General features: G+C 39.0%; 1 protein-coding gene across 2 annotated transcripts in view; it reads left to right on the top strand.

The window, feature by feature from the left end:
* LOC115695832 (protein ENHANCED DOWNY MILDEW 2) overlaps positions 1-16,138 on the top strand; it is a 30,274-nt gene extending 14,136 nt beyond the window's left edge. The window contains exons 8-20 of one of the 2 annotated variants that reach the window (XM_030622921.2): positions 7,801-8,048; positions 8,168-8,257; positions 8,346-8,873; positions 9,032-9,182; positions 9,291-9,392; positions 9,628-9,720; positions 12,095-12,136; positions 13,077-13,187; positions 13,629-13,700; positions 13,788-13,906; positions 14,008-14,071; positions 14,197-15,322; positions 15,837-16,138. In XM_030622921.2, coding sequence (XP_030478781.1) covers positions 7,801-8,048; positions 8,168-8,257; positions 8,346-8,873; positions 9,032-9,182; positions 9,291-9,392; positions 9,628-9,720; positions 12,095-12,136; positions 13,077-13,187; positions 13,629-13,700; positions 13,788-13,906; positions 14,008-14,071; positions 14,197-15,322; positions 15,837-15,844 — 2,754 coding nt within the window. In that variant the 3' untranslated portion in view covers positions 15,845-16,138. Of the gene's footprint in view, positions 1-7,800; positions 8,049-8,167; positions 8,258-8,345; positions 8,874-9,031; positions 9,183-9,290; positions 9,393-9,627; positions 9,721-12,094; positions 12,137-13,076; positions 13,188-13,628; positions 13,701-13,787; positions 13,907-14,007; positions 14,072-14,196; positions 15,540-15,836 lie in introns of those variants that run through there. The other variant, XM_030622920.2, reaches the window with a different exon arrangement.
* The last annotated feature ends 5,229 nt before the right edge of the window (positions 16,139-21,367 follow it).

The raw sequence follows: 21,367 nt of genomic DNA on the forward strand, positions 1-21,367 counted from the left end.
ATTCAGATGAGAGTCCTGCAAGAAAACTCATAATAGCCATCTGTTCTCGTTGGCGCTGTTGAACTTTTACATCAGGACTAAAGGGTAATAGCACATTAAGTTCTTCATACGTTTTCTTGAAAGCCATAAAATAATCCATAAGAGACTTATCTTGTTTCTCCGCGCGATAAAAAGCTTTGCAAACATCATATATGCGAGATATGTTGTCTTTGCCAGAATACAAAAACTCCAAGTAACCCATTAGTTCTTTAACCAATTCACAATGATTAATCAAACTAATTACCTCATTATCGACAGAATTTCGAATTTGAAGGAACAAGCGAGCATCCTCACGGAGCCATGTTTTCTTTGAATCGTTTGTTTCTTCAGGAAGATCGTCAGTCAAGTGATCATCTTTGTCAATACTCCTCAAATACAGTCGAATCGTCTTACTCCATTTCAAATAATTCGAACCAATCAACTTATGGTCCGTGATTTTAGACATCACGGGAACAACATCAGAAACAACAACTGATTTTGAATCTGATCTTATCTCTGCCATAATCTCAAAAGCAAACACAAAGGACAGAGAAAAACACAAAGGACAGAGAAAAAGAACAAAAGAACACCAAAGAATGAACACCCAAACACGAAGAAGACAAACAAATACCGAATTACAACCTAGAACAGATGCGAGTGGGCTTAGAAGAACCCAGTAAAGAATCGGCAAAAGAACGCTGTCGAAGTCGCCGTCACACGCGCCTCCACGTGCCGGCGCGTGAGCCCCACGCGCAGAAACTTCAGGCGGCGCGTGAGCCCCACGCGCGAGGAATCCGGCGACCGGACTTCGGGGTTTCGTGGATCGGCGGCTGGGCAACACGGCTGAGTGGGCGGCGAGAATAAATTCTCACTCCAAATCGGGTTTCCGAAAAACAACCCTAAACTCAAACCCCAATTTTTGCTTTTTCTTTTTTTTTTTTTTTTATAAGAACCCTAATTTTGAATTACAATGCTCTGATACCATGTAGAAAATAGTGATTCGAATTGTGTATCGATTTCATAGAATAATACATATTTATATACAAAGCTAGGAGACTAAATATCTACTAAATATCTAATTCTTTTACAGCTAATATACATCTAATATTTACTCAATATCTAGCAGCCCCCCACACATCGCTCCAATTTTCCTCATGATTTTCATGTTCCACAAATGTAATGGCAGCCCTTCGATGCCTATCCATGAGCTTCTACATTCAATTTTCACATCTTTGTTTTGTTTTTTCACAGACCATTTAATGAAAGAGGCAATGGTGCCCCCCTGTTCCCGGTATTACCATCTTGTTTAACTTCAATAGAAAGTCCATCTCTTCCTCGTTCTTACACCAAATTATAGTGCGATCATCATACATTTGGCTAACCACCAGCTTTCTATCTATTTCCCTTGAGAGATTGTAGAGTATGGCACTCCATGACATCTCGCTATTGTCTTTGAACATCATCACCGCCCTATTCCATTCCTTGTCACTCTTTTCTGCTTGTGAATACTCATGGAAATTTTTCTGCTCTAATCTCTTTTTTGGAAACTTGTTTCTTGGTCTGAAGCTCTCGTTCCCTTTTGGTAGAAAGTCCCAATATCCCAGTTTGTTGGTTTTCCTCATTACTAGAGGAAAGCTTTCTTTTGAAATATTTTCATTCCCACCCATTGCTTTAGTGACATGCTGCCTCGATCTTTCGACGATATTAGCCCATGATTGTTTGTTCTTCCTACCTTCTTCTATCTTCACTTCTTTTTGCTGTTTTAATCCGTCTTGAACATTTTCTGGCTTCCTTTTAAGTAAACCAAAGAGACATTCATATAGGTCAGACCATCTGTTAGCTACTGCTTCTTCTGGAATAATCACCATTTTGACTTTATTGTTCTTCAAGGTTGAAATCTTCAGGAAAGCTCCATTAGAGTTTGCGAAGTGTTACGTGCAGTCTATGATGGCACGTTACAAGTTAAGTGATGCCCACAAGTTGGCCAAGTGGTGGCGCATGTTGTAGTGCATGCAGGTGGCATGCTGATGCTTAGTTTGTATGCAGTGGCATTTTCGTAAATATCTTCAATATTGTCCGGATCGGGACGGGACTTGGTATTCACCATTTATTTGGGTCTACAAATAGAATGGTGCAATCGGTTTGGCGAAACTAGGTGATTTGGTATATGGTGCTTCCCATATGTCTACAGAGCAAAAATCATCTATGTTCCTGGTAGAAGGCTAAAAGCTCAGAATGCTCTTTAAGGGGGTACTCTGGTGTCAGCTCTCCACCACCCCTTGCACCTTGGTGCTAAGTGAGCTACTACTAGCCAGTGGGGACTAGTAGGGCGGGCATATGAGGACCACGAGGGGACTCATATGTCTCCATGAGTTAGAGTACTCATGGACATTATCGGGCCGACCCGGTAGTGCGTCGAAGAGTGCCGCCAGAGGTTCAATGGTACGTTTCCCTTGGCTTGCCGGTATGCCGCTTGCACGAGACGTGGCCTAGATCCTCCAAGAGACGTCGTGGTGCGCCTAGGCCACGAGTCTCAACACGAGATGACACGGGTAGTCATTCGTGGACTAGTTTGCATACGCGCATGGGACGGATGCACCATGTTGGAAAGGGGCAAAGGTCTAATGTATGCAACTGGTTTGGTGGCTTGTCTTGAGGGCCTGTCAACATGCGTGGAGGCATGGCGCCTTGAGGATTGGTCCATGGACGTATGGGAGTCCTTGGGCGACGAGGGAGACTATTCGGACAGTATCGAATGGGGCATGATAGAGGCGTTGGCACGTTGGCTTGGTGTTGGCATCTCGCCACACATGCTACCTTGGTCACGAGTGACAAGGTGAGCGTCGGTGTTGGGATTTGTCTGACCATGGTGGGAACCTATGGACAGTGCGAGTATCTTGGCTAGAGAGTCTCGGTACATGAATGCACTCATGGATGCTTGCGAGCATGACTCGGCGGGAGTTGTTCGAGAGACGGGAGTGTGCCCGAGGCACACGGTCGCGCGAAAAATGAGCCCATTGTTACTCGGATGGTTGGAAGGCTGACCTTGGCTTAGAGAAGTCAAGGTGCCGCACGGGTGTTCCGCTGCCTGAAAAGGTGAGCCCGTGACAGTTGGTATCAGAGCCAAGTTCATCTCAGTGGGAGGTGAACCTGGTTCGCCTATCCTAGAGAGGATATAGGCGTGTGGACGGATCGAGATGGTCCGAATGTTGGAACAAGACGTCGTTGAGCCAGTTAGTCTTTTAAAGAGGATCAGTAGGCTGAGATGGAGTTAAGACGGGGTTGCTTTTCTTCATGGGAATACTGGACATCCTAGAGAGGAGACGTTGATGGTTGCTTCGAGTCAAGTTCAGAGATGCTAGAAAGACAACTACCACATGAGACTGTAGAGAGGCGCAACAGAATGTTTGAAACTCGTTGGCATAGGACAAGGTTGAGGGGATAGTCCATGCTGTATGTTTGGTACACTAGGCCAAGTTTGCCTGAGTGACATTGTAAGCCGCAGGAGGCGCTTTTGTTGAAAAGGAAGCTTTCTGGCAGGAGTGTGGAAGTAGTGCAGGGACCGTCAGATTCTTGTTAGTCACGACAGAGGTCGAGAGTTGATAACCGAGATGGTTCAGATGGGGACAGACATGGAACGCTTCAGTTGCTACATGTGTGTGTCAAGATGGGACGCACATGGAGACCAAGGCAGGCAGAGGCCGCAATCGTCAGAGGATGGTTGTACTTGGAGGTGTTCGCATGCGAGTTTTATTTGATCCATATGGAAGCGCCGAGGCAGTTGAGTGGAATGTGTTGGCTTGTTAAATCACCAGAGGGCGTAAGTCACACAAAGACATCGATAGAGACGCGGAGTTGTGGAATAAAGGCATCAAGGAAGCCAGCAAGGCTGAGAAGACCGAGCGCAAGCATTGAGATGGCGCTAGAGTTTGTGTGGAGGCCAGAGGGCCGTGCCAGTGAGACTTAGTAGTCATGTTGGCCTGCGAAGGTCGAGAAGGGTGTTAGAGTTTGCATGAAGGCCAGAGGGCTGCGTCATTGGAACTTAGTACACCGTGGGAGCCAGAAGGACGTGATGCAAGTGTGAATCAGTTAGATGGTTGAGTGGGAAGTTAGTGCATGCATGTGGAAATCGACATGGGTGCTAATGAGATAGTTGACTCGAGAGTCACATCCTGCGGGATGCACTTTTAGATGACATGGTGTGCATGAAGAGTTGGGGCAGTCAGGCATTTGCGTGTGGGCATGTTGTCGAGGACGCCAACAGATGAAGTGGGGGAGAGACCTTCACGGTTCACTCAACAAGACTACTTATTCATTGCAAGCATCGAGATGAGTATCATGGAGATTGATTGTTGTTCAGGATGTAAAGTCAAGAAGACTCAGGACACAGGCAGAGCCAGTTATCTAGGGTGAAAGTCTGCAGGACTCAGGTACTAAGATAACACCATGGCAATGTTGGCCTAAGGCAAAAGTCAGCAAGACTAGGGTACTAAGGCAACAATGAAATGTCGAGGGGCGAAGAGTCAGAATGATCGAGGCATTAGTGCAACATCTTCATCAAAGTGAAATGTGGAATGGAGGAACCGTACGCGAGTATGCGGTTAGCTTGCGAGCTAATATCTTGAGGGATATTCCTCTTAGAGAGAAGTTTTTCCCAAGTTGAAGTGGGGGAGCCCACTAATTCATGTGTTTGAAGAATCAGGGTACTTGTTCAGTTTTGGTGTGTGAATCCAGAGGGAAACACTACAACAGATTGGTTGTTCAGGGTGAAGACTTGCATGATTGCTGCAAGCTGCAGATAGACAATATGCAAGGGCGTAGACTGAGATCAAGACTGAGCTAGTTTGCGGCATGTTATGGGCATGTTTTGTGTTTATGGGAACACTGGTGTTGTATGGGACACTGTAAGCCGAATGATTCAGAGAACATATGCCGATGGGAGATAGCGGATTGGGATGACTTCAAGTCTTAAGAGTAAGACTGGGTGCCATCAAGTTTATCGAAAGTTAACGAGTCATCAGAGGATGCAGGGTTGATTTTGGGAGATAAACTTGTGACAGTATTTTGGGAGCCGACACAAGCAGGAGCTCAGAGGAGCGAGTGTGCAATGGGTCAGTGGGGCCTTTTGCATGAAGCCGTGGGTATGCGGTTGGGCCGGAGGGCCAATGTTGTGAACTTCGCGAAGAAATTGGGTGCAAGAGTGCACTTGGTGCTGCATTGGGTGCAGTTGGCTTGCGAGCCTCGTCCAGGTGGGACGCACCAAACTTTATCCTGCGATGAGAGTGTCTTGCTCGATTGCCATCAGGAGGATGGTGCGCCATAGAGTTGGCGTGTGTAGTTTCCGAAGAGACTTGTCCAGAGGGACTTAGCTTCAGTGGAAGCGTGTTTTGTAGGTGCCGTTGGGAACGGTTGGTTTGCGAACCTCACCCCGAGGGGTGCACCATACTTTGTCCTTGTCGAAAGGAGTATGCATTGGACGATTGGCGAGTGAGCTGCAATCAGAGGATGTGGTAGCTTCAGGGTCAGTGTTGCAAGGGCTACTTGGTTGACTGGAGGGACGTTGTGATGGACTCAGAGGAGTTCATGTTGGGAGAAGCGTGGGGTAAGCTTAGGAGTCGAGATCAGGGAGATTTGCCTGCGGTCCGTCGATGAGGGCATCGACATGTTGAAGTGGGGGAGAATGTTACGTGCAGTCTATGATGGCACGTTACAAGTTAAGTGATGCCCACAAGTTGGCCAAGTGGTGGCGCATGTTGTAGTGCATGCAGGTGGCATGCTGATGCTTAGTTTGTATGCAGTGGCATTTTCGTAAATATCTTCAATATTGTCCGGATCGGGACGGGACTTGGTATTCACCATTTATTTGGGTCTACAAATAGAATGGTGCAATCGGTTTGGCGAAACTAGGTGATTTGGTATATGGTGCTTCCCATATGTCTACAGAGCAAAAATCATCTATGTTCCTGGTAGAAGGCTAAAAGCTCAGAATGCTCTTTAAGGGGGTACTCTGGTGTCAGCTCTCCACCACCCCTTGCACCTTGGTGCTAAGTGAGCTACTACTAGCCAGTGGGGACTAGTAGGGCGGGCATATGAGGACCACGAGGGGACTCATATGTCTCCATGAGTTAGAGTACTCATGGACATTATCGGGCCGACCCGGTAGTGCGTCGAAGAGTGCCGCCAGAGGTTCAATGGTACGTTTCCCTTGGCTTGCCGGTATGCCGCTTGCACGAGACGTGGCCTAGATCCTCCAAGAGACGTCGTGGTGCGCCTAGGCCACGAGTCTCAACACGAGATGACACGGGTAGTCATTCGTGGACTAGTTTGCATACGCGCATGGGACGGATGCACCATGTTGGAAAGGGGCAAAGGTCTAATGTATGCAACTGGTTTGGTGGCTTGTCTTGAGGGCCTGCCAACATGCGTGGAGGCATGGCGCCTTGAGGATTGGTCCATGGACGTATGGGAGTCCTTGGGCGACGAGGGAGACTATTCGGACAGTATCGAATGGGGCATGATAGAGGCGTTGGCACGTTGGCTTGGTGTTGGCATCTCGCCACACATGCTACCTTGGTCACGAGTGACAAGGTGAGCGTCGGTGTTGGGATTTGTCTGACCATGGTGGGAACCTATGGACAGTGCGAGTATCTTGGCTAGAGAGTCTCGGTACATGAATGCACTCATGGATGCTTGCGAGCATGACTCGGCGGGAGTTGTTCGAGAGACGGGAGTGTGCCCGAGGCACACGGTCGCGCGAAAAATGAGCCCATTGTTACTCGGATGGTTGGAAGGCTGACCTTGGCTTAGAGAAGTCAAGGTGCCGCACGGGTGTTCCGCTGCCTGAAAAGGTGAGCCCGTGACACGAAGCATTCCATAAAATAGCTTCCATTACTGTTTCTGAAGAATCTTTTGAAGGCATCCCTTTGCTGTCCAACTTTCTTTTCAGTTCCTCCAGAATTCCAATCATTCAGTCCGCTGCATCAATTGTTACCCCTATCTCGTACCCAAAAAGTCTTGTTTTCTCACAAATTCTAACAGATCCTCCATCTTTTGACAAGGTGATCATAAACGCCTTGTGTTTTGTGCGAAACTCCAATATTTATGGAGTTTCTGATCACGATTTGGATCAGAGAAATTTTCCCAGCCGACACAGTGGGGTGAAGGCCTTTTTTCTTCCCAAAACCAGTGGGGTTTTGGTGTTTTCCATGGCCAGAAGGGCCATGGCCACCCCCAGTATGCATGACCACGTTTCTCAGAAAGAGGAGAGAGAAGAGAGCATGGGGGAGTCAAAGAGTCTTTTCTTCTTTTTTTATTGTCCCCTTTTTTTACTCTTATTTCTTTAGCCACTCTCTCTGATATGCTTTACATGATCAAGTAAAAAAAATAGTTTTCAAAACAAAAATTTATATAAAAATATTTTAAATCTCAAAAGAGGTTTATTAAAATTGCATTTGGTGTATTTTATTTTATTTATTTATTTTGAAAAAGAGACAGGTCAATCTCTGATTGACCTCCCCAAAATTCATTAGGGACCCTCACAGAGTCATAATCGAAAATATTTTCACCAATTGGTTGAAAAGTATAAATTTAAACTGATTTATCTATACAAGGCATTGTATTACTTACATAATAGGGGTACTCTTTTGGTTCCAGAACAAACAAGAAGATATTAAAATTGTAACGCTCGTGAAATTTGGTTTCTGTCTTGGTAATTTCTTTCCCGGAAACAGTATAACCATAGATAATTGTTTGAAATGAGCCTGGTGATATGAATTGCTTTAGGTGTTTCGTTGTGTTTCTGCAACTTGTGGCCGATTTTACCATCCACGCTGTGTTGCAAAATTGCTCAATCCATTCAATGGAGTTTCTGCTGAAGACCAAGAGAAAAAGATTATCAATGGGGAATCTTTCACATGTCCTATTCATAAGTGCTGTGTTTGCAAAGAAGGAGAGAATAACAAAGATCCAGATCTGCAATTTGCTGTGTGCCGGCGTTGTCCTAAGTCTTACCATAAGAAATGCTTGCCAAGGTGTGCTGTATTTGTAGTTAGTTATGTATGCTTCTGTTTTCCCTTTTTAACTCACAATTGTATTATCATGGTCCTCTATCCATATTGTAGATTGTTGATGATTGACTTGCTTGTATTAGGAAAATATCTTCTGAAGACATTGAAGAGGAAGGCATAGTAACAAGGGCCTGGACAGATTTACTGCCCAATCGTATTCTTATATATTGCTTGTAAGTGTTTTTTCCATTGGGATTCTTTTCTTCTTTATGATATTCTTGGAAGTGACTTGCAAACTGATTTCTTCTATTTTCTGCACAGAAAGCATGAGATCGATGAGGATCTTGGTACTCCAGTGAGGAACCATGTCAAGTTTCCTGGTGTTGAAGAACAAAAGAGCACTTTCAGAAAAAAGAGCACTAGTATTGGAGAAAAGAGGCAAAAGCAGACAGCAGAGTTGCTAACAGATCGGAAGAAAACTAAGACTAGAGTTGCTCCCTTGGAAAAATCCCATGAAGGAAGAACAACTCATGCTGAATCCAAACAGAGTAAGAAGTCATTTTCTGCTGTAAAAGTAGGTGGTAAGAATACTGGAAAATTACCCGTTGGATCAAGTATCCATAAGAAAGTAAAAGTAAATGATGCATCAAGAGAGGAAATGAATTCTCCCATGGCTGAGGAAAACAACTCACTGGGTGATAAGCTATACACGTTATATAATAAGAGGTCTGGATCAGTGAAGTCAAGGAAGCGGGATACATCTGATGTCGACAAGGCAGCGATAGTTAATCCTGCTACAAAAAGATCGAGCAGTGACTTACCTCCCTTAGATGCTGATAGAGAAAAGAGGTTTCTATATGTCCCCTAAAGTCTTACAATTTCTGGTTCTAATATTGTTTGTGTTGTCATCTTGCACTTTTTAGTTTTTTACATGGAATTTTGTCTATTGCAAATAATCATTTTAGTATTTGATGTAAATTTACTAATCCAGCAATGACTTGATCTAGGTTATTAGAATTGATGAAGGATGCAGAATCAAAAATAAATATTGAAGGTATCAAACAAAAATTTAAAGCTCCCTCTACTCATGTAGCCTATAAAAATTTGGCTTCGGAAAAAGCAGCTATTACGCTGGGAAAGGTGGAGGTCTCAGTCGAGGTACTTGTGCTGTCAAAATTAAAGTTCAATTGGTTGCTGAAATTTTGTTGATTGTTCTGTCATTTTTCTCTATCTTATTACAAGTTTTGTTCGTTCATTATCATGCAGGCAATTCGAGCAGCTTTACGGAAACTTGAGGAAGGGTCCAGTATCGAAGATGCAAAAGCTGTTTGTTCATCGGAGGTTCTTGAGCGGATGTTTAAATGGAAGGTCTGTTTTCCTGCAAGTGTTTCATTCATTTAATCATCTTATTTTTTTGTCTTTGTAGTTTTTATTATAGTTTTTGATCTTGTGGCTATTATTTTGAATGCTAAAATTTCTGCTTCCTGCTTCCTGCCTGCTTCTTAAATATGCTGCGTCTAAGATTTGTCACATTCTTTTAGTGGAAAATCATGCATTCATAATTATGTAATTACATTACTAGTGTTATTTTTTGGTACTTCAGGATAGGCTGGGAGCATCTCTTTCACCATTTTTACATGGTATGCGCTACACTTCTTTTGGTCGGCATTTTACTAAAGTGGAGAAACTTGAAGAGGTAATGTAGTTTCATTTTTCTCCATGCCAAAATTGAGTTCCTAGCCAATTTCTATTTTTTCCACGTGACTATCTTGCCATCTTATCAATATGGCTTGCTGTTTACATGGCTGTACATAATTATGTGTGTCCTACATTTACTTAACCACTGAATTGAGAAAATTGGCTGTTATTTTCTTTAGGGTTAAATTGCGGCATAAATACCTAATGTTTCGGATTTTATACACTTAAATACCTAATGTTTATTTTTGGTGGCAAAAATACCTAATGTTACAATTCTCTTCTCCTTTTTCAAAAAAAAAAAAAAAAAAGATCTGTACCTCCACAAATCACTTCTCTAAACTCTTTCACATTCAAAAACCAAATATCTAAACCATTTTCTCACTTTATTACATAAGCTAAACCAGTATCTGCACTATCTTCTACCCCTTCAAGTTCAAACAATCTGTTTTTTTTTTTTTTACCAAAATTGCTTACGAGGCAGCCACAGTCCCTCTCATCTAAAGCTCTTTTTTTAGCTCTGTACCCTGACATAAATTGGATAGTGAACTCCTCACATCTATTCAAGATGCACTACTAAGCATATCTCCATAGCTAACACATTTGTAGGAATACGTGGCAAGAAGTTCCCCACTATTTTTGCATAAACCACACCATTCTGGGGAAAGTGTAACATAAGGCTTCCTTCGTTGAAGAGCATGAACACTTAGGTGGCGTTTGGTTGGAGGTAATGAAATGGAATGGAAAGGAAAGGAAAGAAAACAATCTTCATTCCATTCTTTTGTTTGGTTGCATGTTAAAGTGTTGAAATGTCATTCCAATGGAATGGTCTTTCCACCATTTTAGTGGAATGATTATTCCATTTTGAAATGGAAGGAAAGGCCATTCCAATGCATGATGAGAAAAAATTTAAAAATTTTTTTATCAATTTTTTTAAGCATTTAAAATTTTATTCCATTGCTATTCCTATTCTCATTCACATTCCTATGTTTTCATTCCTTCCAACCAAACGCCACCTTAATTACTTAAACGGTCTAACCACAACAGCCACAGAAATCACGGATCTTTGAGGGCACATGGCATTTCCAAATCACTGTAGACCATACAACTGTTTATTAGGGATGTCTCCTGTCAGTATTTAAAGATTATCTTGCATGAAAAATCTCACTTACCCAACCAAATCATTCTATCTTCCATTCTTGTGCAATTTTTTTAATTTCTCAGCCTATGAATCGAGTTAAAACAAAGAGGGACTTCTCTATCCCTCAAATTTTGCTTGAAATGAAAATTCCATTCCTCTAACACACAAAATTCAGCAATTATTAGAGTTAGTCCCACATTGCTAATATGTGGAGATAAATTGTCATATATAAGATGAATGGGCTACTCCTTCCATTGCCAATTGGTTTTGAGATGGAACCTCATTCATCTCCCCAAATTCTAACATGGTATCAGAGCCACTTGTGATCCGTTGGAGCCCAAAGTGCTACCGGTCCAAAAAGTCGTTTGTGATCCGTTGTGAGCTAAAGTGCCGCCGGTCCAAACAGATACTTCCGCTATCTCCCCTTTAACCTCCATTTGGGACCTTTCGGCCAATGTGTGCTAGTTTCCAGTGTTGGGTCTTTAACTTGTTTCAAAAATCTACAAATTTCCCGACGTGTACACCCACAAATTTCCCGATATTTGGCCTTGTGGGATTCTTTTAAATGTCATGTTCGACCCTGTGGTCTCTTAAAGGTCGTTCGTTATACCCATACTTTCCAGGTCCAAACGTGAGGAGGGTGTATTAGAATTAGTCCTACATTGCTAATGTGTGGAGATAAATTGTCATATATAAGATGAATGGGCTACTCCTCCTATTTTCAATTGATTTTGAGATGGAACCTTATTCATCTTATCCCCAAATTCTAACAGCAATGCATGCAAGTATCCCTCTTCTTTGAGCCAAACTAGAAAAAGTAGCTCTAAAATTATTATCATTGCTTCAAATTCTTTCCCAAAAATTATTAATTTGGTTTACCGTTGTTATTTTTCAATAAAGAATTGAGGAATCATTTTTTCTGGTACAAGGATTGTCCTGGAATTGTAATATTCTTTTTTTTTTCTTTTTACATGTGAGAGAAGAAATATTATCATCCTGAAAAGGAAAGTAAAGTTTTTTTTTTCTTTTGAAGAAAACATATTAAGATTATTTAATGAAACAAAAAGTGTGGTGTATATATTTTGCACTGTCTATTGTACAAATTAATCACAGTTTATTATTTGTCAGATTATTTCTCTCCTCAATGTTTGCAGACTGGATTTTTCTTTCGTTTTACTTATTTTCTAATTTCTTCAAAGGTACATTCTAAATGATAAGACACCACTTTTTGCAGATTGTCAATAAACTCCACTGGTATGTACAAGATGATGATATGGTGAGGTTTTACTCATTATTATATTGGTATTTATTTTGTATGTGATGCTATAAATCATTGTTCCAATATATTTTGAACAAATAAATTCTTTTGGAGAGGTACACGTTAATTATAATTTGATATGTTAGTAAAAATTGCTAGGTTAGACATGTTTGTTTAACCAAGTAATTATATTGTAATAATCTAATTAGAGATTATTGAGGAGTCTCATTTACACTATCCAATTCCAGATTGACATGAGAAAAGGTGTAATTATATTGTGTAATTATCTTGAGACTTGCTAAAGTTTATTCTATCTAAATTAGAGTAATTATTAACTTATTGCCAACCATGACAATGAGAATTCAAATGTAGTTACTACTTTATATCCAAACACACCATATATTTTAAAAACAATGTAATTACTAACATAGTAATTACATAATAACTTCCAAACATGTCCTTAATTTAGTAATATTAGATGAGAATTTTGTAATTCCCCTGCAATAATTATATTTTTTTTTCAATTTATTTTCATGTGTATAGATAGAATTTGTTGTATAGAATTGCTGCCCCGCTCCATTAGAACAGACTGTTGTATTACTTGAAGATGTGATTTAAATGGAAACACATCTTTTTGGCTTATATATACATTTTAATGCTTGTATAAAGTTATGACGTAGGCTGTAGCAGAGGTATTTTAAAAATTCTTGTATTGACATTTGACATCTAATAATAATTCTTGATAAATGTTTTATGATATTCATGATCGGATGACTATCGGTCATTTATTGTTTCTAGTGTTCTTCACTTTTATATTTGTATTATTAGGATTATCTTGTTGTTATCTTACAACCAGATGACTTAGTCTGTCATTTGGTTTGCTATTTCCACTAATCCAGTTTTAAATTTGTATTATCAATGGTAACAATCTGATTACACCATTTGTTTCCTTAAACAGATTGTGGATTTCTGCTGTGGTGCTAATGATTTCAGTGTCTTGATGAAGAAAAAGCTTGATGAGACAGGAAAAAAGTGCTCATACAAAAACTATGATTTCATAGAACCAAAGGTAATAGTTTCCAGATCGAACATTCTTTCATTGCCTTTTTTTCTGGAAGCAGTGTACACATTAAAATACCCAACATGTATAGTTGGCTTCATTTTAGGCACGAAAAGGAATCGAGTGCAAACTAAGGTTATTGGAGCTTATGTTTGTTTGAGAATTTGAATATTATGGGTGGGTGCCATTTAAAATCTAAACCAAACTTTGGTATTTCATTTTGACAATCTCTATGTTGGCTTGTAATGATAGTTGCCAATATATACCTGACAAAATTGTGAAATAATTGTATTACCTCGAGAAACTCAATCTGCATGTTTGCTGAATTAGTCGTGTTTAGGTCTAGTAATTTAACTGTTTGGTTAAGAACGCCTCTTGAAGGTGTTTGATGTTTTTAGTGGTCTGTTAAAGGGATAGACATGTTTTTTTTTAATGGTTTTGTTTTGCCAGAATGATTTTTGTTTTGAGAAGAGGGACTGGATGTCTGTCAAGCCAAAGGAATTGCCAACTGGATCAAAATTGGTAAGAGTGAGATTTTAGTTTCATCAGATCAAAGATATTTGATTCCTGAGGTCTTCAGGTAGAATTTTCACTTTGCTTTCTGAGCAGATCATGGGATTAAATCCTCCCTTTGGAGTTAGAGCATGCCTGGCAAACAAATTTATTGATAAGGCTCTTGAGTTTAACCCAAAACTTCTTATACTTATTGTTCCACAAGAAACTGAAAGGTATTTCTTCTTGTTGCTAATCAATCCATTTTCTGACTTAAAGCATAATTACATCAACCAGAGAGAAGGGTATTAGTTCTGCTTTGTCACATTTGTATCAGGTTGGATGAAAAGGCTCAACCTTATGATTTGGTTTGGGAGGATGATCATCTGCTATCAGGAAAGGTGGATAATTTCTTCCATTTATTATTATTGTTCTTTTTTCCCCAATCAGCTGTATTGTAACCTATTTTAATGTAGAATTTGAGATACAATAATTAACTATGGTGGCTGTTCATTTTCCCTTTCAGTCATTTTATCTGCCTGGATCAGCTGACGTTAAGGACAAACAAATGGAACAATGGAATGTGAAGCCTCCTCTACTTTATCTATGGAGCCATCCTGATTGGTCCAACAGACATAGGAAAATAACTGAAAGTCATGTTAATCTTTTTAAACAAGAAGAGGCTGTGGTAGATGTTCATTCATTGGGTAACCATGATGATTCAGGTGAATTCCATGAGCATGCCATGGCTGACTCTGGTGATTATGGTAATATTCCTAGGCATGCACTGGGTGACCCTGGTGATTTTAGAGATATACTTGATCATGAAATGGATGACCATCAGAATTTCATGCCAACTGATGATCCTGTGGAAACTGAGAATCTGAAAGATGATGTAACTGGGGTGGTTGGAACAGGAGGACAGAAGGATTACTCCCCTTCAATCAGCAGCGATAGAGAGGATCGTGAGAATCCTGCTGGGAAGAAAGCACCCAATGAGAACACAAAGAGGCGGTTACAGACCAGAAAAAATAAGAGAAAAAGAGCAAGGGCCCAGGCTGATACTAAGAGCAGACATGGTACAGAGATGCCCAGTAGAGTATCTCCTTATACAGCCATTAATCAACGTTTTGACTCCAGCGTTCCTGGCATGCACTCCCAGTTTGGAATAGCGCATGTTGATCAGTTAGATAGACGGTACGGTAATGTTAGTGATGAGCATTCTAATTTTCCCACGAGATCAGCTACTGATTATGGGGCTAACTCTATCAGTAGACCATTAGATATGGACACTATGTACAGGAGGGAACATACTGTTCGATCACAGCTTCAGCATTACGGCCAGCAAGATCCGGAGGTCCAAGGAGGTTATTATCCTGGAGGTCAGGATTCCAGATATGGTCAGATTGGACTGCACACACCATACCCACCTACTTATGGAAATCCTGGTCCAATATCTGATCCTCTTTACAGATCAAACTCATCAGGAGCGCAGTGGTACGTACCACAATCAGACCCATTGCTTCACTCAAGAATGCACATAATGGGGTCTGAGCCACCACTGACCATTTTTGATCCTAGAGCAGCTCACTCTTATGGACTCCCGGATTTCCATTTGGGTTCTCACCTACCCTATTCACACCGTCCCCCAGGTTGGCCCAATGATTAACTCTCCTTGTTTCAAGTAGATTTTCGTTCTGTTGGGTGTTTAACATTGGGGTATGGGTAATTTGGGGATCAATCTCTATTTCTTGATTCCTGTTCTTTAATTTCTCCCCTAAGGTGAGATTATGATCGATCAACTGCTTTTCTGTTTAATATGGGATAAGTTTCTTGCTTAATGAATATGACTGCATGAAATTGAGTACATTTGCCACTGATCCATTATTTTTCAATTCTGATACTAAATGCTACACGAGTAAAAATCACCGGGAGTGATGTGTATATATTGTACTATGAGGAAAATTACCAAGTATTGTGAAAATTTCAAGTTTTGAAAATTTAAAACACTGTTCTATGAAAATCAGTATAAGCAGCCTACTATTTCTGAGAAGTTATTTTATTTGCTTTTTTTTTTTTTTTTTTTTCCTGTATTAAAATTGTTTCCTTGTATTGCTTTGAAGTTTAAATTACCTCTTGGTTATTGCATTTCTTTTTCTTTTTCAGGTAGATGAAGAGTCGACCTTATGATTTGGTTTTTTGTTTTGGGGGGGTGATGTGTCTACAAGCTTAATTGTAATTATATGGATTTAGTGTTTAGATTTTTTTTTTTGGATAACACCTGTTAAACTTATGTGTTCATCAATGTAATCATTCTCTTTATTTTGCCCCATAAGTAAATCGGGTTAACTCGATAATTGTTTAGAGACATTCGTTAATGTTTTACTTTTAGAAAATACTTTTTGAGCTTAAGGTAGTCTTTACTCTTGCATCATTATCCATTATCCATGTTTTGTGGATTATTATTATTATTATTATGGTCAGTATAAATTTTGTATTAAATTTATTAAAAGAAAATTTGAAAGTAACTAATATTGTATATATTTTTTAGACACAATGAGTTAGACTTAAGATATTATATGTGTTTTGTTTAAGACAATAATACAGCATATAATGATGAAAATAGAATAAAATTACAATTTTATAAACATTGGGTATTTATATTACTAATTTTTTTTTTTTATACTGCTTACAAACTTAAAACTTTAAGTATTTATATCTTTATTTATTATTATTATTATTATTATTATTATTATTATTATTTACAATGTTAAATTGGTCAACCTGATATTAGACTATGTAATTGAGAAGTTTGATGACGTATGACTTGTTTTTTTACAGCTAAATATTAACGCCTAGTATCATAGCTCTTTAGTTCTTAACTTGAATTTAGCTTTTTTTTGCAATTTTGAAGTTTAGGGGTTATTAGGGTTTGTATGAATTGGAATTCATTTTTCATGTTCAATTTAAGTTGGAAATAGGTTCTTGTTGCTGGTTTAGTTGTATGTTGTGGTGGATGACCAAAACTCAAACTTGAGTCATCAATGGCATGTTTTGATTCAAGGTGTTTTTCTAGTTTCTATTGATTGAAATATATTGTGGAAGGTCATTATAGGTGTTTTGGAGAGTTTAGTGGGATTGGACATGTTTTGAGTAGGTTTGGAATTGTTTGGGGAAACCTGCTGCAAACCGGTTAACCTATTTTGGCAGATTCCCTGAACAATTCATTTTCTCGATTCGTGTCCATTTCGGAGCATTAGTTGGGTGATTCCTTGTTTCTTAGGGTATTGAAGTTCCATTTAGTAATAACAGAAATTTAAGTTGGAGGTTTGGGTTTCTCGGATTAGGGTTTTAGCGTGTTATTTACCTGGTTTTATTATGTGATTAGGGCATCCATCCAGCACGAGACTTTCCGTTCAGGTCAGCCAACTCACTTGAATTCGGAAACAAGGTAAGAATAGTGTAGAACATGTGATATATATGCGAATGTATGTATGTGTGAAATATATGTGCATGCTTATTATGATTAGTACACTACCAACACTTGTACGGAAATGGTACAGAGTGCATTGGTATAGTGTATACTGTTTAAAGAGTACATTACGGTGTTACCAGCACAAGTACAAGAAAGTATAGGGTGTGCGTGGTATATCACTTAGTGATACTCAGGGTATGAAACAAACCCTACTAACACTCGTGCAATGTGGTACGTAGTGTATGTGGTACAGTGGCTATACCCTAGTATAGAACGTTCTCACTCATTTGTTAAGCCTTGTAAATAGGTGTATGGGTGCCTAGATACAAGTCGATATTATATGATATGTTATATGCTTTTCTTACTGAGTCTGTGGACTCACAGTTCTACTTTCATGTGTAGGTAAAAGAAAGGCAAAGATTGAACAGGAGTGAGTTTGAGCTAGGATGAGGTTGTACATGTCATTGCGGCGCGACCTGGAGTGTTCAATCTCGGGACATCTGGGGGTTTTCATTTTGTAGTCGTTGTGCGACCTGACTTTTGTATTTGGAATATTTTGTAAAAAGTTTAACAAGGGGATCCCGACACTTGTAAATATTCATATAAAGTTTATAAAGTTTCATATTTAATTCTAAAAGTTTTAATTTGACACAATTTTCAAGAAAATTCTTTGATTAGCAAAGATAGCACTTCAATTGAAAAATCACTGTAGCGTGCCTTATTATTAGGGCGTTACAGTCACCATGCACAACGCATCAATTGGAAAAGGATCTAAACATTCAGGCAAGGTCAAGTTATAAGAAAATAGCCAGCTAGAGGGCCTGGCCGACCAAGGATGAGTATGTGTCGGCCAACCCCAGACAGAAGGTAGGTCAGCCAGCACCAATAAAGAGTATCAAAAGAAGCCCAATCGAATGGTGGGGTCTGCAACCATCCTCCTAGACGGGTCATACAATAGTTTCAGCTATGAGATGGCTCCAATAACCCACAAAAGTATGGATTCAACCCCAAAATATCTACCTATCCTTTAGAGATATTAGTTAGTTATTTTTATAACTTAAATATATGATAAAAGAGTAATATCTCCTACTTTTGAACGATATTAGCCTATTTGAATAGAGATCTTTTGTAAGCTCTAAACTGTATAAAGAGCATCAGACATTTAGTCTATTTCTCATCTCACTTATTCAGAATCTTTCATACATCATTCTCATCATTGTAACATTCACAGAGAGTCATACTAGAAATTACAAGATAAAAGCCTGTAATCTGTGTGGTATTATCTCTCAAATCAATACAATTAAAAGGGGAGTAGGTCATTACTCGCTAAACAAGGGGGCGAACCTTTATAAATTGTTGTGTCAATTTCTTTACTTGCTTTTACAATTTATACGTAGTGATTGTGTAACACCCTAACTATTATAGGCGTGTTAGCATGATTTTTAACATATTGTGCAGCTCGTTGCTAATCAACGAGGTTATTGGAAATCGTGAATAATTAAAATTTGCTTATTGAATTAAAAATATAAAGTAATACATCCATAAAATTTCGAGATCCCGTTACAAAATACATTTACAAAAGTTTGCTAGTTTAATACAAAAGTTTTGTCGCCTAGCGACAGTCAGCAAAAGCCTTGATGTCCCCTAAGATCGTACGCTCCAGACCTAACCGCCCTGACATATACAATCTTCACCTGCTCGTTCTCACGGCTCCTCAGCTTTAGCCTTGCCCTTACCTACACATGGAAATAGCAATGTGAGTCGACAGATTCAGTAAGAAAAGCATAACATATAACATATTAATATCCCGGGTTATAACCTGGCGCCCATACACCCGATCATAACCCTAATCCCCGTGTCCCACACGATACTAAGTCTAGAACGTTCATACGAAAATACTATCGACCATAATGTCAGCCTATACTCAATATGCTAGTCATACTCTAGCCATATTGATGAGACAACATCGATCAGTATTTCAGCCAACATACATTTTGTTGGGTTTTATGCCCTAAATAAGACTCATTTCAATATAATCAGATTTACTTATTAATATAGATCAGAAATAATATTTAATGTTGCATGGTTCACATGATTTATTTCATGATTATATATACATAATGTATGAATTCATCTGAAACCCTTTTCACATACTTGATCCTGTTTATTGTGCTGTCAACACATTGGAAAGTAAACATGACTATGTGAATAAAGTTTCTTAGATTTATCAGACACAGGGTTTTACTGATATGATAATCTACAACAGAGTTTACTTGCATTTGGAGAAGTGCTATGTTCTTTCCAGAACATTGGTTAAAGTAAAGCTCAGGTTGGATGCATGGAGTATGCATCGGAAGGGACCGATATTGAACTTTGACATAGATTTAATTAAACTTACCGTAAAATCTATTCAAGTCAATATCTCCAAGTTGATCCTAGATCAAATGTTCTTAATCCTGTTATGATTAGGCTCAATCTTGAAAGGCTATTCGTGTTCTTTGATTTGTTAGTTAAGCCTACTTTTAGGTCAGGGTGATACGTACATTTTGGGAACACGGTAGTGCAATTGAGTGGGAGCGCTAGCATAAACATGGAATCTATAGCTTTTATCTGGCGAATAGTAAGCAAAGGATGATCTTCTTCGAGCTTGACTAAACGAACATAAATGGTGGAGTACTCATTTCACATAAGCTGAAATATCATTTATACGGGGTCAAGTGTTTTAAGGATAAAATACATTGTAGGGTGTAACGGTAATCTAATCCCTTTACAGTGTAGATCATTCATATAGAGGATCATTGATCAAATTAGGATTATAACAATGGATAACTAATGATGTGTCTATATGGTGGAACATATAGAGCATTCTATATACTGAGAGTGCAATTCTAAGTTCTATGCGTGGATTCAACGAAGAATTAATAAGTTAGTGAATTTTAGTAATAAATTCTTGATCTACTTATTGGAAGCTCGGTTATATAGACCCATGGTCCCCGCACTAGTTGAGATAGTATTGCTTCTAAGACTCATGTAATTGGTTTTGATTAATCAATTATAATTCCCAAATTAGACTATGTCTATTTGTGAATTTTTCACTAAGTAAGGGCGAAATTGTAAAGAAAGAGTTTTAGGGGCATATTTGTTAATTATGATACTTTGTATGGTTCAATTAATAAATATGATAAATGACAATATTATTTAATAATTATTTATAGTTATTAAATAGTTAGAATTGGCATTTAAATGGTTGAATTAGAAAATTGGCGTTTTTGAGAAAATCAGATGCATAAAAGATAAAACTGCAAATTGCAAAAAGTGAGGCCCAAATCCACTAAGCATGGCCGGCCACTTTTGTAGGCAATTTAAACTGATATTTTTATTATTTTAATACCAAATAATTCAAACCTAACCCTAGTGGAATGCTATAAATAGATAGTGAAGGCTTCAGGAAAATTACACTTTTCTTCTGACACTTCTGATTCAGAAAAAACCTGAGCCTTCTCTCTCCCTATCTGGCCGACCACTCCCTCTCTCTTTCTTCCCTCTCAAATTTCGAAATTCTTAGTGTGAGAATAGTGCCCACACACAGCAAGTGATACCTCAATCATAGTGAGGAAGATCGTGAAGAAATACTTTCAGCAAGAAGGAGTTTCAGCATCAAAGATTCAGAGAAAGATATCGAGGTTCAGATATTTATAATGCTCTGCTACAGAAAGGAATCAAAGGCTAGATATCTGAACGGAAGGAGTCATATTATTCCGCTGCACCCAATGTAAGGTTTCCTAAACTTTATATGTGTTTATTTCATCGTTTTAGAAAGTTCATATTTAGGGTGTTAATCAACATACTTGTGAGTAGATCTAAGATCCTGGTAAAATAATTTCCAACAACTGGCCTCAAAGCCATGGTAATTGATTTACTTGCAAGAAATTTGGACTTTAAAACGATTGTTTGATGTTTTTGGATGGTATCATGTTGTATTGAGTGTTATTTGATGATTGATTGATGTTTGTGAATTTTCGTGAAAAATAATTGAATATCTGTTTCTGGAATTATTTTTATTGGATAGTATGGAAAAAATTAAGCAAGTTACTATTTTACAGAACTCAATTTCGATTTAATTTGAATTAGTTATGATTTTTTGAAGTTTCGAAAAAATCGGGTTGTGTCGATGCACCACGTGCGGGCGCGGAGAGGCTGCTAGCAGCCCCCTGCGCCGAGA

Source organism: Cannabis sativa, chromosome 6 (genome assembly GCF_029168945.1).
Source record: "Cannabis sativa cultivar Pink pepper isolate KNU-18-1 chromosome 6, ASM2916894v1, whole genome shotgun sequence".
NCBI classification, from domain to species: domain Eukaryota; kingdom Viridiplantae; phylum Streptophyta; class Magnoliopsida; order Rosales; family Cannabaceae; genus Cannabis; species Cannabis sativa.